Source organism: Glycine max, chromosome 9 (genome assembly GCF_000004515.6).
Source record: "Glycine max cultivar Williams 82 chromosome 9, Glycine_max_v4.0, whole genome shotgun sequence".
NCBI classification, from domain to species: domain Eukaryota; kingdom Viridiplantae; phylum Streptophyta; class Magnoliopsida; order Fabales; family Fabaceae; genus Glycine; species Glycine max.
In genome coordinates, this window is record NC_038245.2 from 17610746 (window position 1) to 17630515 (window position 19770).

At 34.0% G+C, this 19770-nt stretch overlaps 2 protein-coding genes across 2 annotated transcripts in view; one reads left to right on the plus strand and one right to left on the minus strand.

The window, feature by feature from the left end:
- The first annotated feature begins 4881 nt into the window (after positions 1-4881).
- LOC102663107 (uncharacterized mitochondrial protein AtMg00860-like) lies at positions 4882-5331 on the plus strand. Its single transcript, XM_006588049.1, has one exon. The coding sequence runs from the start codon at positions 4882-4884 to the stop codon at positions 5329-5331; it is 450 nt and encodes a 149-aa protein (XP_006588112.1).
- An 8489-nt stretch (positions 5332-13820) lies between these two features.
- LOC106794362 (phosphoenolpyruvate carboxykinase (ATP) 2) overlaps positions 13821-19770 on the minus strand; it is a 17498-nt gene continuing 11548 nt past the window's right edge. The window contains exons 3-5 of the mRNA XM_014761618.1: positions 14713-14785; positions 14066-14234; positions 13821-13964 (exon numbers count right to left, since the gene is read on the minus strand). Of these exons, the coding sequence (XP_014617104.1) occupies positions 13821-13964; positions 14066-14234; positions 14713-14785 (386 nt within the window). The remainder of the gene's footprint in view (positions 13965-14065; positions 14235-14712; positions 14786-19770) is intronic.

Below are 19770 nucleotides of genomic sequence, written 5' to 3' on the forward strand. Positions count from 1 at the left end.
CCTTTAAATTGTATTGAACCTTTCTTCTTTCATCATCATTCCATTCTTCTCTTGGTTTTTCTATAGTTGCATTTCCCACTACCTTTGTAGGAATAAAAGGACCAACTTCAATGGCTTCCCATATATTTAAATCTATGGCTTCAATAAGGATTTGCATTCTGGTTTTCCAATAGTGATAACCCTCGCCATTGAACATAAGAGGCCTATTAATAGAATTTCCCTCAGGAAATGGAAAGTTGGATGAGGCCACATCTATTCTTGAAGTTTTTAAACTTTATACAAGAATCCTGCTCTGATACCACTTGTTAGACAAATGGCCTCAGTTATCTTAAGAAGGGAGGCTTGAATTAAGATACAAGAACTATTCCCCAATTAAAATTTTACTCTCTCTTTAAGGATTAACAATGCACCCTTAACATGAATTACTCAAAAGACAATTCAAAATAAACTTCTTTCAAGCCAAAGATAAATAACAATAAATAAAAGAAGTTTAAGGGAAGAGAGAAATGCAAACTTGATTTATACTGGTTCAGCCACTTCTCGTGCCTACGTCCAGTCCTCAAGCAACCCACTTGAGATTTTCCACTCTCTTTGTAAAACTCCTTTTACAAAGTCTGAACCACACAGGGACAACCCTTTCCTTGTGCTCAGGAATCCTTTACAACAAGAGACCCTCGGTCTCTTAATCCCTTTTCAGAAGTAAGAAGAATAGAAGAAGAAATCTCTCTTGAAAGAGATAGATTGTACAATGAAGATCAATCACAATTCCTTATTGAATATGCAAGTGTTTGACCATGGAATCTTTGAGAGGATAAGACATTTCAATTCAGAAAAAATCTCTTAATCTTTTGAAAGGATAAAAATTTTTGGGCAATGAAAACTCTCTTCCAATTTGTGTTTCCAAGTCACATATAAATAGACCTTTGATGGTCATTCATAAACCATTTGAATAGATGTGACTCTTGGATGTTATTTTCTGAAAATCTCCTCTGGTAATCGATTACAGGATTTGTGTAATCGATTACAGGTTTTAAAATTTGAATTAAAATGTTTATTAACTACTGGTAATCGATTACCAATATTGTGTAATCGATTACATAGTCTAAAATTTGAATTCAAATTTTTAATAGCTGTTGTAAACCATTTTTGGCCACTGGTAATTGATTACATCCTCTGGTAATCGATTACCAGAGAGTAAATCTCTTGAAAAACACTTTTTAACTTAAATTACTTGGCCAAACCTTTTGCTATTTCAATTAGGAATTCCCTTCCTAAAATACTAGTGATCATCTTGATGTTGTGTCTTGTATTCTTGAATCATTGTCTTGAATTAAACTTGAAAAGCGCATTTGCATCAAATCATCATGATCATCATCAAAACATCAAAGTCATTTGCTTTTACAGATGGATCAGCTCCAACATCAAGCTTTCGGCAAGACCTATGGAAAGATCTAGGATCTAGCTATGATAGAAGTCTCTGTTGAAGCCATTGCATCCCTTACTCAGTATTACGATCAACCACTAAGGTGTTTCACGTTTGGGGACTTTCAGCTAGTACCGATCGTGGAAGAGTTTGAAGAGATCTTCGGATGCACGCTAGGAGGAAGAAAGCCATATCTTCTCTCTGGGTTCTACCTTTCTGTGGAAAGGATAGCTAAGGTGGTCAAAATCTCGGCGCAAGAATTGGACCAAGTAAAACAAAATAGAAATGGGGCAGTCAGAATACCTAGGAGGCACTTAGAGGAGAAGGCGAAGGCATTGGTGGATCAAGGGGAATGAGCTTCGTTCATCGATGTCTTGGCGCTATTGGTATCGTCCTCTTTCCAAATGAGGATGGGCTAGTGGACCTAGCGGCGATCGACGCCTTCCTTGCTTATCACCATAGCAAGGAAAGTCCAGAGATGCGAGAAGAGCGGCACAAGGATTGTCTGTTGGACACCCACTCTTTATGTATGGCTGATCTCACACCTCTTTCATCATGAAAATAGACCCGTTTGTCCCCTGCAAGGTCAATTAGGAGCAACTCTTGGCTAGTATGGTAGGGGCATCCATTAATTGGTTCCCCTATGGAATGAAGGAAAAGCTGGGGTTTTGTCCTAATGTGAGGGATTCTCAAGCGTCCCCTTGATGGGAAAGAGGGGTTGTATCAATTATAATCTCGTCCTTGCCATAAGAAAACTTGGATATCCCATGAGAGGATCACCGTTGGAAGAAAGCATCACACTTTTCATTGCATAGGGTTTCAGCGACTGTTAGTCGATGAATACGACTAACTTTTATGTATAAAACCTGTGTAAATTGTATCAAACTCCTCCAATATATGGTTATTTTGTAATGTTGTAATTAATTTTTGTTAAAGATAGGTAATAAATACTTAGTACTCCCATTTTGTTTGTTTAATAATCATTTCCTCTCAATTTCAGGTTAATTAGGCAAGTTTGTGATGTGTTGATTTTCATCCGCTCGCTAAGCCAATATGTTGGCTAAGCAAGCCATCCGCTGAGCGCAACACTCCTTTGGCTGAGCGCGAGGAAGAATCTGGAAGAAGGATGAGCTGTGCATGTTCGCTGAGCGAGGGCTAATCCTGCTAAGTGCACCGCTTGAGTCCATCCACTGAGCAAAAAGACGCGCGCTAAGACGAAATTCACTAATGCACGCTAAGCGAGCTACAGTTGCACTAAGCGCGCAAGCACCAACAAGGCCACCTATTTAAGACTGAAATCAGAAATGGAGAGGGAGTTTGGGCAATTCTTGAAGCTTTTGCATGTTTAGAGATTTCTAGAGAGAGAAAGGTCCAAGTTCCAGAAAGTTTTGAGAGCTTTTGTTGTGAGAAGACTGGCAGAGAACTGAGCGAGAAGAGGAAGTCATCTTGAGAGCATGAGATGAGTCTGTGAGTGATTGTGAGGTTTTAGAGGTGGAGGAGACATCCCCAGTACTTGTATTTCTTCAATCCTTTATTTTTCTCTTCTCTTTGTTGTAAAGGAAGCTTCCCAGATATGGAGAGCTAAATCCTCTGTTGGTTCTTCCTTGTAGGTACTTGATGTAAATACTTGTATATCTATTTAGTGATGTTTTATGTGTTCTCTGTGCTATCAGTACGTCATTGCAGTGTGCTTTTTCCTTGATCACGTAGATGCATGCTTTGTTAGGATCATTCAACAGTGGAAACTAGTATGATTCTTAGAACTTGATAGGACAGGGCTAGTTTATCATATTATATATCATGAGGGATCGGGGTACAGTAACCTAGTTGTTTGTATGTTTATCTTAATGCGATTCTGGTCGAGTTTAGTCCAACAAGAGGAATCTGAGGACGATGCTTGATCAAGATTAGGCTATACTATCATGAGGAATTGGGGTTTAGCATTTCAGGAGACACCATAGAACACATAAGCATTGTTAAGTAGAGAATATTCTTTTAACATCAGGCACCTAATAGGAAGACCAACATGTTGTCTACTTGTGTTTACACATCATTACTCACGTGATTTTCCTTTTAATAGTTAGTTTACATACCTGTGCATAGTTGACACATCTATTTTCAAACTAGACACCTATTCACTGAATATAGCTTTACCAAGTAACACAAGTTCCCCGAGAGTTCGATACTCGGTTCTTACTGTTTTATACTACTTGCGCGATCTGGTGCACTTGTTGGGTTTGAACAGCAACCCCAATGTAAGGATATTTCAAAAAGTCTAGAAAGCATGGAGTACGGTGCAAAGAAAAGATAAAGAGCTTAGGGGAAGCAGCAATGGGATCATCGACGGCTATCACAAGTGGTTGAAGGCTCGGACGCAAGAGTTAGTTTGGCTCCCAAAGCTAAAGACCTCAAGTGAGGAAGAGACTAAAACCCCTGAAGAGAGTGAGGAGGTGCATGCCTTAAAGGCGGAACTTGAAAGGGCACAAGCGGTCAAGGAAAAGTTCAAGACGACGACCATCAAGGTCCAGAAAGAGTGCAACAAACTGAGAGACGTCAATGTGGCCACAGCCAAAGCATTGGAATGGGAAACAAAGAGGGCCCGAAACAAGTTCTGAGGGGCTTTGTGGGGCAGCAACAATGAGCTTAAGCTTCCAAGGGTCGAGAGAGACCAGTCAAGAGTCGAAGGCATGATAATGGAAAACAAGTTGAAGGCTTGTCAAAGGTCAAAGAGGAGTTTGTTCGAACAATTGATCAAGACGGAAGAAAACATGTGGGCCATCATTGACCAACACAATGAGAAGCTAAGTCTAGCTGCAACCCATGAGCAAAGGCTGTTCTGATAAGGTTTCCAAGCATTAGTGAGAGGAGAAGGGATTGAAGCCTCTATTCCATTATCTACGTGCGATGAGTATTTCTCCCTACACAGACATTATTTTTCAAATCCCAACGGTGTAGATGTGCGGAAATTAATCGCATACCACGTATCAAAATTTCATGGCAATCCAATGGTTAATGAGTCCGGGATCATAGTTTTACTGAGATAGTTTTGGGTTTCTACAGGAAAAGAAAAAGCTATGATGCCAAGGATTTCTCTCAGCTCTGACATGTTTTATAATTCCCAACGGCGAGAATGTTTGGAAATAAGTTCCGAACCTGGTGCTCAAATTTCATGACGATCCAACGGTGAATGAGTCCGAGATCGTTGTTTTTCTGAGACATGTTTGGTGGTATGCGAGAAAAAGAGAGGGTTTTGGGAGGAAGAGAAAGGAAAAAGTAATTGAGAGGAAGAGTAGGCATAGGAAGTATCATCAGTCTCAAAACTGACCTAACCATCAAGTTTGAATGAAAAAGGATGACATTCACAAAACTGCTTTCAGAACACATGAGGGACATTATGAGTATCTAGTTATGCCCTTTGGGCTAATGAATGCACCGCACCCTCTACCTTCTAATCTCTCATGAATGAGGTTTTTAGAAAGTTTCTAAGAAGGGGGGTGCTAGTTTTCTTTGACGATATATTGGTGTATATCAAGGAATGGGAGGAGCATATGGAGCAATTGAAAGGTGTCTTGGAAGTTCTGAGGAAGCAACAACTTTATGCCAACAAGGAGAAGTGTAATTTTGGGCAAAGAAGCATAGAGTACCTAGGACATGTCATTTCAAAGCAAGGGGTAGAGGTGGACCCAAACAAAGTGAAGAGCATGCTGGATTGGCCAATTCCCACTAATGTCAAGGGAGTACGTGGGTTCCTTGGTATCACAAGCTATTATAAAAAGTTCATCAAAGACTATGGAAATATAGCTAGACCTTTGATCGAGTTGACAAAAAAAGATGGCTTTGGGTGGAATGACCAGGCTCAAAAGGCTTTTAAGGAACTAAAGAATAAGATTACTTCAGCCCCGTCCTAACCTTGCCCAATTTTGAACAAGAATTTGAGCTTGAATGTGATGCATTCGGTTTAGGAATTGGGGCCATTTTGAGGCAAAGCAGGAAACTAGTGGCGTACTTTAGCAAGGCTTTAAGTAGCATAAATGTCACTAAATCTTCTTATGAAAGAGAGTTCATGGCAGTGGCGTTGGCTATACAACATTGGCGTCCCTACTTACTTGGAAGGAAATTCATTGTCTATTCCGATCAAAAGAGTTTGAAGCAACTTCTCCAACAAAGAATTACCACAGGGAGCCAGCAAAATTCGTTAGCTAAGTTGTTGGGGTATAATTTCGAGATTGTATACAAACTGAGTTTCGAAAACAAGGGGGCAGATGCATTATCAAGAAGCATGAGGGAGATGGAGCTTAATTCCTTAGCATACGTACCGGTGTGGTTGGACTGCCAAAATTTAATAACTAAAGTGCATGAAAGTTCCACTTGGAGGAAGGTTATTGAAGACTTGAAGCAAGGTCAAGGAAAACATATCGGTTTTGAGTATAAACAAGGTGTGTTATTCATCAAAGACAGATTAGTCATTTTTGAAATCTCAAACTAGATTCCTAAGTTAATGGAAGAGTTTCATGCCACTCCCCAAGGAGGACACTCCGGCTTTTACCGTACTTATAGGCGTCTTGCTTCGAATCTGTTTTGGAAAGGAATGAAGGGAGATATTATGAGGTTTGTGCAAGATTGTGATGTTTGTCAACACCATAAATACTTAACAAAAGCCCTTGGAGGTTTATTGCAACCTTTACCAATATCGGATCAAGTATGGGAAGATATATCTTTAGATTTTATCTCGGGGCTCCCAAGATCTAAAGGGTTTGAGGCCATTCTAGTCGTGGTAGGCAAGCTGTCTAAATATAGTCATTTCATTCCATTAAGACACCCTTACCCAATACAAGACATAGCTGAAATATTTGTGAAAGAGGTGATTAGGCTTCATGGGGTACCCAATTCTATTGTGAGTGATTGTGATCCATTGTTTATGAGTCTGTTCTGGAAAGAATTCTTCAAACTACAAGGTACAACACTCAAGATGAGCACAACCTATCATCCTCAAACTGATTGTCAAATCGAAGTCACTAATCGGTGCCTGGAAACATACTTGAGGTGCTTTATCATGGATTAGCCAAAGGGATGGGTCATTTGGCTTCCGTGGGCTGAATCTTGGTTCAATACCACCTATCAAGATTCAATAGGCATTACGCCATTTGAGGTAGTTTATGAAAGAAAGCCTCCAATGATGGTAAAGAGTATACAAGGAGAAGTGAAGGTGGAAATAGTTCAAAGGGAATTGCAAGATAGGGATGAAGCTTTGAGACAATTGAAGAATTACTTAGCAAGAGCACAAGATAGGATGAAGACACAGGTGGATAAGCATAGAAAGGAGATGCATTTTGAGATAGGTGACTTGGTGTTCCTCAAATTGAAGCAACATAGGCAGCATTTTGTGGCTGCAAGAATCAGTCTGCAATTAAACGCTAGATACTATGGGCCTTTTCAAGGTGATTGAGAGGATTGGGGAAGTTGCTTATAAGTTGAAATTTCCTACAAGTTCCAAGATACACCCGGTTTTCCATGTGTCCTGGCGCAAGAAAGAACATGGAGATTACAAAGTTGAAAGCGCACTACCTAGTGGATTGGAGGATGACCGTGAAGGAGAAATTGAACCAGAACTGGTGTTGGCAACTCGTAGTATAATGAAGAGAGGCAAAAGAGTCAACCAGTGGCTAGTCCAATGGAATGGGAAAAATGTAGATGAAGCAACTTGGGAAGACGAATTGACATTGAAGAGCCAGTTTCCAGAAATGAGTCTTGAGGACAAGACTTTACTTCAAGGAGAAGGTGTTGATAGGAACCAAATTTGTAATGGGCCTTTGGAGCCTTTAGTTCACAAGATGCAGAAAGGCCCAAGGGAATGGTTAGTGTATTCCCGTAGAAAGAAAAGAGGGGTAGAATAGGAATAAGCTAATGGGCAGTTTGTTACAGGAGAGAGTTAGTGGGCAATTTCCTTTCTATTATTTAGTAGGTGTAGGGATAGCTTTTGGGGGGATCTTTTTTCTGTTTTTGGGGGGAATAGAGAGAACCTACGAGGTACTCTATTTAGGAGCTCAGCTTTGGGACAAGGGGGACTTCTTCTTTGTAGTTTTTATGATTTCCAATCTAATGCAGAATTACTACTTCTCATTTTCCTGAATTCTCTGTTTTATTATTATCTATTTCTGAGGTTTCGTATTATATTCCTTTGATTGAGTTTCTTCCCCTGCTTCCCCCCAAGAAAAAGAAACCCCAAAAGAAATCTTTTAACTAGACAGTAAAATATCAGTTCTCACATTACAATCTTTGTTATATCCACATATAACTTTTTTTAAATCGTAACCTTTATGATTTTTTCCTCATATATCTCTAGATCCTACCATATGATACATCTTATTGGAATTAAAATTCTGATTGGGAGTTAATTCTAGCTTGTTATAATAATATTTACAAATAAAACCTGTTACAAAGAGCTTGTTATCCCCTCCTCCAGTGTCATTCCCTTTTCGGCACAAATACAACCCTCAACTCCCTCAAAGAAAGTGAAAAGCAACACATAATAATTGTGGGATGAGACTCATGTAATGCAAAGTCATTAACCTCTTTCTCTTTTTGGTTGGGAAGTTATACTGTTATAGGATGTGGAGAAAAGGGAAAGTTAGTTAAGATAGTTAGACTATTAATGAGTTTGTGTGTTAATTAGAGGGGTTTATTAGATGTAAATAGGGGAAGAAGGATATAAGAGAGGGAGATTTGTATCATTTTGTAAATTGAGCATTAGCTTTGTGAAAGGAGAAATCCTTTGTGAAGGGGAACCCTTGGAGAAGACTTATCTCTCTTATTTTCTGTTCTTTTCTTTCTAGTCAATTAAATTCTCGCTCATTTTAATTTTTGGTTCGTAACATGTACATCTCCACTAATTTCAAGAATCATTTAACTTGATATAAATGTAATAATGGAAATCATGGAATTCTCGCTCACTAGAACAACAATTTCACCTTTACTCGGGAGGAAAAGGATGCTTTGTCCCATTCTCAAAGTCCTAATGTTACAACTACCAAGAAAAAGAAAAGTGCCGATGTTGCACATTTAGCGATGGTAATGGCTTTCATATACAGCATGTTCAAGCAAGACTATTTGATGCAGGTAATGAGTGATGTCTTTGTGACCTTACAATCAGCAAAATGAAGAATCCTTAAAATCTTTTCCTTTTGTTGGAGGAAAAGATCATTTCTGCTTTAGATATCAAGATGCCATCAAAAGAATTAGAAAGCTACTGCTAAATGTGGTCTTTGGGCCCCTTCCTAAATGATGAGATAATGCATCAAGCTTGGGAACATATTCACTGAACTGTATTTCGTTTCTTATTATAAAGAATCAGCTACTATTAGGCAGGATAAAATTATAATGCTATAGAAGCACCATTACTTTTCTAAAATTTCACTTTATTTTGTCATTGATCCTTCTCCCCCTTCCCCATTTTTGCTAACAAAAAGTGAATCATTTGATTTAATGTTAATTGAAGTTTTAGCTTTTTACGACTGTCAAAATTTCAATTTTCATAATTTACTTTGTTCTCTTTCTCATTCTCATTTTCTTGCGGGCCTTCTTTTGAGCTTTCATTGCTTACCCTAGTGGTAGCTTTCCCTTATTGTTTCTATGTTTAAATAATTTATTATGTCGTCGTACAAGGTAGGGTTATTGATAATTTATTATGTTACCTCAACAAGTTCTTCCCTAAAGATAATCCTTTTCCTCATCATCCATAAGCACCAACAAGTCGCATGCCAAAAGATGCCTTTAAATTTGCGAACCTTCCTACCTCAGAAACATAGACCCAATTGCGTATACAACTGGTTAATATCACCTGGAATAGAAAAAGACTGCATACCAGAGTTGAGTTGAGAAGAGACACATAAGGAACAAGTGATTGACTTCTTCAGGGGAAGCATTGCAAAAAACACAAGATTGTTCCAGATTTAGAATGTCAATGCCTCTCCTTTGTAATTGTACTCTGGTAACAATCTCCATGAAAATACAAAAATTTAGAAGGGACAATACTATACCAGAATTTTCTAATCCATGGAATTTTCGTCTGAGCATCTTTATTTGCAATTAACATACTGTGAGATGAAGTCTATTATATGAAGAGGAAACTGAGAAAAAATGGATGCCTCTAAGTTCCAACATCATGAATCTTGGTTGGATTCTCGGATAATCGCATCCCTCAAGCTGGCTTCCAAAGATGATATCAAGTTATCAACAACCCTCCACACGGCCCCCATATAAAAATCTGAGACAAGCTGATTATTCACTATTTGAAATAGCCTAGGAAAACCAACATATCATTGATAAGAGTGATACTGGATTCGGTCCCCTTAGGTAAGATCTTGGGTTTGAGCCTTCTGGTTGAAAAAACATGATTGAGAGGAGATACTCTATTAAAGGTGGTCAGTCAGGTTCCGCAACAGAGATTAGTTATTAGCAAAACTGGTGGATACTTGGCACCAATGTCACTGGTACAAAAAAAAGCCTCGGAAAGTCATCTTTTAGAGTTGAGGGACCAACCCAGCGATCCAACCAGCAAAAGGCTTCCTTCCCATCACCTACTTTCTTGCTAACTGAATCTGATAATCAATTACCAGGACAACAAACAAGGGAATCAAGAGAAGTAATATCTCACCACAAAATAGAGGAGTTGAAAACGTGAATAGAGATGTTGGACAAAGCATGAATAACTCATTTCATCTATTATCATGTATGGATAAGAAAAACCAACAACGGTTGACATAAGTGATAACGGCTTGTGTCCCTTAATCAAGTGATTCAGGGTTTGAATTCTGGTTGACCCTTTGGTGTGGAATAAATTGTGTTGGAGGGAAATACTTATCTTGTGTGCACTCATGGTTCCTGACGAAGGTTAGTCACTGCTTCCAGCGAAGACTACTTCAAGAATCACGAGTAAAGCCCAACCATATTTGATTTTTAGACCCTTTTTTTCTTCAAGTGTGCCCATGGCCATGGTGTTCAAGTTCAATCCATCTAACCTTGTTGAGAGCAGGGCAGAGGCTCAAGGAATCGATAATTTGACTTTGACAAACTAGAGATACAATTCTTGTAACTAGTTAACCATGCAGAAAATATGATGTTTGGGTGTCTATATGCACTGATTCTATATTAAAATTTGAATTGTGTAATTGGACTTATGATGGTTTAGGGGCTATGAATAAATTATTGGTTACTATGACTATGGAAGCAAACCTTAATAAAATAATTGACATTATTTGTTGGATCAAGTGGCCTCAGAATAATTAAGAATGGGGGGTTGAATTAATTATGAACGTGTCTTGACTAATTAAAAATCTATCCTTCTTGATATTACTAGATTCTATTAGGCTTTTACTACAAAGTTAAGAAAGTAAAGAACAGAAATAGAAACTTAACCAAAAGTAAAAGTGATAATTAAAAGTGCACAACAGAAATTAAAAAGTGTAGGGAAGAAGAAGACAAACATAAGATTTATACCGGTTCGGCCACAAACCGTGCCTACATCCAGTTTCCAAGGAACCTGCGATTCTTGAGACTTTTTTCAACCTTGTAAAATCCTTTACATGCCAAAGATTCACAAGGGATGTACTCTCCCTTGTTCTCTTAGAAAAAACCAAGTGGATGTACCCTCCACTTGAATTGATCCACAAGAGATGTACCCTCTCTTATTCTCAGTATAACAATTCCCAAGTAGATGTACCCTCTACTTGTACCACAAAGGATGTACCCTCCAATGTGTTGGGAGAAAGAATTCTCAGGCGGTTAGTCCTTTGAATCTTTGTAAAGGGGAAACAAAATATATCTTAGACGGTTAGTCCTTTGAAATCTTTTGCTTAAGGGGAAGGGAAGAATCAAAAGAATTCTCAAGTTGTTAATCCTTTGAATCTTTTGTAAGGGAGAAGAGAGACACAAAAGTATTCAGGCGGTTAGCCCTTCGTTCTTTTGGCAAAGGGAGAAGAGAATGAAAAAGATGAATAGCACAAGTTTTTGAACAAAGAACTTTTCTCGGAAGAGAAAGTGTTGAACAAAAACTTTTATAAAGATAAAGAGAAATGAATTAGAAAATTGTGTAGAAAGAGTTGAAAGATATTGAATGATGTTGAGAGAAGATTGAAAGATAGATTATTGATTATTGAAATTCATGTCATGGCCACATATTTATAATCTCTTGATAACTCAAGTCAAAGCTTGTGACTCTTGGCAATTTCTTTAAAACTAGTCACTTAAAAAGTTGTGACTTTTGAAAGAATCTTCAGAAACAAGTCACTTGAAGAATTGTGACTTTTGGAAATGTATTTTTCGAAATCAGTCACTGGTAATCGATTACCATTAAGGTGTAATCGATTACACATCAACAGATGTGACTCTTCATTTTGAATTTTGAAAATTAAAACGTTTAGAAACACTGGTAATCGATTACAAGTATTGTGTAATCGATTACACAAGTTAAAAATGTTTAAACACAAGTTGTAACTCTTGAAATTTGAAATCTTAACATTTTAAAACACTGATAATCGATTACTACCTTCTGGTAATCGATTACCAAAGAGTAATTAAAACTCTTTGGTAATGATTTTGTGAAAACTTCTTGTGCTACTCAATGTTTTGGAAAACTTTTTTTTGTACTTATCTTGATTGAGTCTTCCCTTGTTTCTTGAATCTTGAGTCTTGAATCTTGATCTTGATTATTCTTGAATCTTGATTCTTGAAACTCGATTCTTGAATATTGATTCTTGAAACTTGATTATTGAATCTTTGAATTTTTCTTGACTCTTGATTCTTTGGCATCATCAAAATAACCTTGGAAGACATTGCTTCCACATTATTAATCCATTGGTATTTGGGTTCTTGGTCTTGTCAATACTGTGCATTTGATTCACAGGAGGTAAATGATGCGTTACACTATAAGGAGAAGATGGAAAAGTTAGTTACCATAGTTAGACTATTAATAAATTAGTTAGTTAGTTAGTTAATGAGATTTATTAGATATAAATAGGGGAAGAAAGATATGGGAGATTCAAATTTGGATCATTTGTAATTGAGCATTAGCTCTTTGTGAAGGAAAAACTCTTGGAGGAGAGTTATCTCTCCTATATTTTGTTCTTTTCTTACTATTAAATAAAAATCCATCTTTTTTCCCATTGGATCCTAACAATTAGTCCAACCTACATGGAAAGGTGATTATAGACCTGAAACAAACATGAATCTCATAAAAGAAAAATTGTTGGGCATGAGACAAATCAAGAAATTACTTCTTAAATTTAAGGAAAGATACCTTCAGATGGTGGCGAAAACTTGGTCAAAAGAGGAAATAAGTCAGAAAAGGAGAACAATGACAGTAATGGGTCTAGAGACGATAATGAGGAAGAGGAATCCAATTCTTGTGGGTTACACCATCATTCTTGCAAAATAAGCATTTTAGAGTTGAAACATGGACAACTAAATTTCAGGAAATGTTATTGAGGTTAAAAGGGAGGAAAGAAGGGAGGAGGAGCATCCCTCTGAAATCAAGTTCAAGAAAACCATTGCAGAAATTTAAGAGATCAAACAAATGCTACAATTTATGATCAAGAAAAAGGGCATTGGTCTTGAGTTCAAAAAAGAGGACAAACAACCCATGCAAACAGTACCAACTTTGCAGTTGGGGTAACAAAGTCACAACAAGATAGTGATTCAGTAAAAGCCCTTAAGTGTTTTGCATATGAGAGAATTGAACCCACCAGTGAGGAGGAGCTTGGTGTCCAAGACAAAGACTCGAGAACCATTGAGGCCAAGGTGGTAGAGAAGATCAGGGTGGAAGAGGCCGAGAATTTGTAGCAAAAAATGCAGGAACATAAAGGAGATTTTGCAATTATCATCAAAGAATTTCATTCTTGGGTAATAAATGTTTCTAGGGCCTCTAATTCTACAATTTAATGAGATGTTCTACAATGTGATTGGTTGCTTGAATATATTCTTCAAACCCATAAAATCCTTAAACCCCATAACTCTAAGCAATTTATACTTTGAACCTTCATCTGCCTAACTCCTAACCCCTTAATTTATCGCAATACACATGGAAGGATCAACCATTAGAGCTTGTAGCTTCTAAAATGTTGTAGCACTTTCAAACATAGAATCATCTTTCAAACAACCTCAGGTATTTTTAGAGCATGCCTTGATAACTTCTCTTCAAAACAACAAAAGGAACCAAACAGAACAAGACAAGACTTGATTAGCAAGCTGCAAAAAAAAATAGACTTCTAAAACTTTCTTCTTTGTTTCAAGGCATGATGACAATCAATCCTCTACTCAAATATCTTCTTTCTTCAAATCCAAGTAACCAAAGAATGAAAAACCAATAGAAAATTAGTAGAGAGTAAAGGGGTGGCGCTTCTAATTAAGCATCACCAATGATTGGTCCAGCAGCAAGAATCTCCTCTATCATTTGGTTGTTCTCTCCAATGGTGAATGTTTCAAAAATTTTGTTGAACAATCCAGCTAGCTCCAACAACGTGTCCTTGTAGGCTTGTTTGTCTAACCACTGAAATCAAACAAAATTTTGAATTTGTGTCAAAAAAACTTTGAAAGTGAAAAAGAAAGATAGTTGTGATGATTGAAAATGAGAGTTGCAGGACCACTAACTGTGTTCTCAGGTTCAAGAATTTCTGAGGGGACTCCCTCCACTTTATTGGGGCTCTCAAGTCCAAAAATCTCAGTCTTCTTGTACTTCGCATCCAATAGGCTTCCAGAGTGAATAGCATCAATAATTTTTCTCATATAAGATAGTTTAATACGATTTCCACAACCATAGCTGCAGTTTTGCTCAAGAAATAAAAAAGTTGATTTTAGATTTTTGAAGAGAAAAAATATATATTTTTATTACACTTTTCTATAGAGAAATTTTATTCGTACAACAAATTAATGACAATTTTTACAATGAGAGAGAGAAAAGAGAAAGAAGTATGAGTAATGTGATAGAGAAAAAAATAGAAAAATATACTGTTGTATAAATTATTGTATGAATTATTGTATTAATAATTCCTTTTTCAATATTCTTTATCTAACACCTCTTCTATTGGTTTTAATTCATTTGGGACCTACTAAAAATGTGGTTCTCCTTCTCCATTTGGTGGGTTCATTCTTAAATTAGTGGATCCTATCTGAATTTCAATCAATTGAAAAAAAGTGTATTTGAAAAAAAAATGTAGAAATGTGTTTGAAAAGATCGTAAGAGTACGTTGTTAGCACTCTTTTTTTAATTATTATTATTATTACTACAAAAAGCTTACCTTCCACCAGACCGGCCTGTGTTAACAAGCCATCCATTAGCACCATGTTTTTGCATCTTTTCAGCAAGCATAGCTGCATACTTAATTTGTAGGGTGTAGCATTATAAATGCTGCACCAAAACAAGCTGAAAATGTTGCCTTTGGTTCCTTTAAACCCTCTTCTGTGCCAGCTACCTTTAATCATCATAAAGTAACTCGAGAGATATGCATAGGAAGCAATATTAGCCAAGATAAAGGTTTTAAATATCGGTTCACGGTCGCATTAGTTAATATCATGACAAATTGTGGATAAATATGAACGATACGGTCCCAATTGCAGTCACGTTATAGTTGTGAACAGTTACAAAATCTTGATGTTGTAGCCCAAATCACGATGATTTTTTAAGAAAATAATTAGTATTATTTCTTCATGATGGAGTTAGAGAGTAATATTTATTCTCTTCTACTGCATGATAACAAATATAAAAGTGTACTTTTTTTTACCAGAATTATAATAATATACTATGAAACATATTACTTAATTAAAATATCTTTAAAATTTAAATGTTATAAAATGCTTAATTAAATTTAGGTTTAAATAGATTTTTACTACCATGCAATTAGGGATGAAAATAGGCTTAATAAGGTTAAACTTTGTTAGACTTGACCTTGCTTTGGGCTAAAAGTATATGACCATTATCTGTCAAAAACTTTGTTAAGGATGTAAGTCTAACATACATAAAAGTTTGATTTAACCTACAAGCTTATTTGTGATAATTTAATATTAAGATAAAAATAAAAAATATGTATGTGAAGTCCTATAAGAATCAAATCTAATATAAACATATTTTAAAGGTTTAATATAACATTCATAATCTTATTTTAATATATTTTTGCAACAAAGACATTTAAAAATGACATAAATTTATTTTCCAATAAATTTAATTATAAACTCTAATTTTACTTTCCATGTAGACCAATATGATTAACATTTTAAAAAAAAATTAAATAAATTATAAAAAATTTAATATAATAATAATAATACTAACAATGAATAATTATTTATAAATTTCAAATAAATCAGTCTTGTTAGGTCTAATGGAATTTTTGAATGAATTAGTATCTTACCTATTCAACTAAATAAGAATTACTAAAAGCTTTAGATTCGTCTATTTTTTGAAAAGGTATGATCTAACCAGGATTTGATGTATGTTAGGTCATAAGCCTCTCACCTAGGTTTGATGTATGTTTTTTTTATTTATCCTAAAAGAGCTTTAATTTAGATAGTATTATGAACAATAAAAAATGTTATCTAAAATACTTTAAAGATAAAAAATAAAACAAACACAATTTATAAAAATTAAAAAAAATACGAGACCAAAAGAAAAAATATTAAATTATAAGGACTAAAAAATATTTAAGCCCATAATTTTTTAGTTTTACATAACTATGTACTCATTTACAATTTACGATGTATTATAAAAATTGATACAATTATACTTAGTCAAGATTTTGTTTTTAAAATAATTCATAAACTTATAATCTAAATTCATGATGAGAATATAAAATTATATTATTGTAATATATATGCTCAAATCAAATTAGTATCCTGAGTATAATAGAGATGGAGAGAATTTCTTTTTATTTTTTTAATTATAGTTAACTTTTCATAAATATAATTTTAGTTATTTCTCATTTTTGAAATTAAAATATGAAAAATTATAATGTTTTGCAAGTCGCAAAATCATCAAAAAAAAAAAATCAATCCAATTAAGTAATACAGTGCAGGAATGGTATGTATGTCATCCTAAACTTTCTCATCCCTATATATTTCACCATAATTTATTCCTATTTAATGATCATTAATTTATGACCTTATGAACAAAAAATATTAAATTTATTCGTATTTATGTTTTATTTTTCAAAATATAATATTAAAATACTTGGTAGTATTTATTAAAAAAAGTAAAATGGGTAATATTAAACTATATTGTTGTAACAATGACATTCAAATTTTTGTAGGATTTTCAGATTAGTTTATGTTAGGAAACTTAGTAATTTTTTATTAAGGATGGAATTATAATAGATTATTTCTCTTATTCTTAATATTTATAATAATGTATTGTGAGCCATATTACTCAACTCATTTATAAAATTTAAAATTTTCTAAATATTTAATTTTATTTATTATATGATACCTTTACTCTTTTACTATATTATTTATGATATTAGAAAGTCAATACATTTATTTACATTTATTTCCATATATTTATTTAATATATTATGTTTTCAATGGCCTAATATATATACTTTTTCTTTTTAATAGACTTAAAGAGGTAAGCTTATTTTATTTTGATTTGTTATGATGTTATATTTCAGAAATTTTAGAAGAGGAACATTTTCTTCAAAGTTAATTTGTCTAAATATTTAATTCCATTTATTATTATGCTATAATGATATTAAGTACTTGACTTCCCAAACAAATTTCCATTCATACATAGATAGAACTATTAATTTCATTACCATTTTTATTGGTCTTGGGTTAGACACCATTGGTGTTCCCCAACTTATTGAGTGAACAATCAATCTCACTCGTGATGTGTGATGTTCAGTAGTTCAAAAAAAAATTCATACATGAAGATAACTAAACAGAGATTATTCTACTAAATAAATCTTTCTTCCACCTATGAATGTCTTACACTACTACATCATTCTATGGGTTATTAAATTCACTTGTAACAATAACAATGATGATACTTATCAATTAATTTAAATATCTTAAAAATATTAATGATTCCAAATATTTAATGTTATTTTTATTCAAACAAAATATTTAACATTATTTATTTTTAATAGTTCCTATAATAAATTATTTGTTTTGAATGAACATTTATGACCATACAATAAATTATTAGATTTATTAGAAAAGAGATAAGAACCTTCATAAAAAGATTTAATTTTTCTGAATATTTGAAATAAATATCAACAATCAATAAATGTACCTTTTAATCAATTTAAATATTTTAAAACATTAATGCTTCCAAACATTTAATGTTATTTATTATTATAAGCTCCTATAATAAATTATTTGTTTTTAACTGACATTTATGACCTTACAATAAATTATTACATTTATTGATAGTGATTTTTTTTCTAAAATTTATTTCAAGGACTTCATTAGAAAAGACGATATTGATAGTACAAAAGTAAGAATCTTCGTACGAAGATTCATCAACATTGTGAGTGCAAAACGAAGGTGAGTGCAAATCAGAGGGGTACTGCTTCAAGCTTACTACACTTTCACCCTTGAAGATAAGGGGGTGGGAATCAATTAGGAATTTAGAGATAATTATTTGATTGGTGATTTGTTGTTATGGTTTTTTTGTTTCTTTGAAACGACTAAAAACATGCTCAAAATCAATTGTAGAATTTTAATTATGTTTGGGTGTTTGATATCAATATATTTAGAGCCCCTGAAAGGTCACAAAATGAAAAAACTACAAACCTAAATTATATAGAATTGCAAATTGATGCTAAGCATATCAATTGTTGTGGTGTGAATTATGCTTGAAAGAGGTACAGAGCATGAGAGCTATCTGAACCCCTGGCACCAAGCATCAAACTGGTGCTAAGCCTTACATATTCTAACGCTAAACATCAAACAAGAAGAAAGAAACCCATTCTTTAACCTCTCGGGGATAAGAATGGGGGGTTTCTGCACTAAGCATGGGATCCCTAAACCTTTTTCATGAGAGTGATGAATGAATTAGACTTATCTGTCTTCATAAGAAATATACCCTTAGATGTCTGCTAAATAACAACTTTGGAATTGAATCACTAAAAAGTAAAGTTTATAGCTCAAGATATGGTCATTTTAGTGAACAAAGATTCTGAGTGATGTTTAGTGACAAATGAGAATGGTTTTAATACAATTCATTGTATGCTTAGTTTGAGATCAATTGTATGTTAGACTCTCTTTTTTAATTATTAAGACAAATTGTTCTTTCTAATTTTTTTAGTACATCTATTTAATTAAGTTTTGATAATTCAACTATTTCATTGTCTATTAAATGATGGTGAACCTATACATGCAACACTAGTATCCTTTTGCATTCCCACTAACTATGACATTGATAGTGACGATGGGGTTGATAACCCAAAAAATGAGGTATATATTTAATTTTTAATTGAAATTTTTTTTTTCAAAAGAATTCAAATTTTCCATTGTTATAATTTTCATGTATATATCATCTAATCATACATTAATTTGCACATTTTAACAAGAAAAATTGTGTGTATTTTATATGTCAAATGTTCTAACTTTTAACTTATTTGTATCATTTATATTAATATTTGCCCAATTAAGATGTTTGTTAAACAAGTTTATTTTACTAAATTATAGGCTAAATAGCTTATAAATTTTAAACTAAAAAAATAATTAACAATTTTCAAACATATGCATATGATACATTGAATCCTAAAAGATACTCCATCATGTATTTGCATAGTTTAAATTTTTGCGTTGATTTTCATGAATATTTTTTTCAAGCGCGCACGTGTGTGTCTATATATATATATATATATATATATATATATATATATATATATATATATATATATATATATATATATATATATATCATTGCACACTTTATATTTTTATTTACATTTTTACCAATATGTTTACCTGTATACCTTTCTATTGTTATTAGAATGAAACCTCACCTACGACACAAAATTCAAAGCCAAAAAGAGGAAGACACTTCAAATCGCCACCTGAATCGATTAAAAATTGGTACGTTATATGCAAAGAACGAAAGATCAGTAATAGGTTCGATACGGTACGTAATCCAATGAAAATGAAAATTTGATGTTTAGATGAGAAATTTTTTTCCTTGAACGCCAATTGTGTTTGGTTGAACTCTTACGCAAACACACTCTAAGTGTTTATAGTCCCGACTAATCTCTATATAAATCATGTATATTCATAATTTTTTAATTTATAAGAAAGAGATAACAACATTTGATTATACGTGACAAGTTCCAACTTTTAATTTGAGTGGTAGACAATTAGAGAAA

What these genes read in the sequence shown, in the direction of transcription:
- LOC102663107 (XM_006588049.1), top strand. Translation starts at nt 4,882, where the DNA reads ATGAATGAGGTTTTTAGAAAGTTTCTAAGAAGGGGGGTGCTAGTTTTC.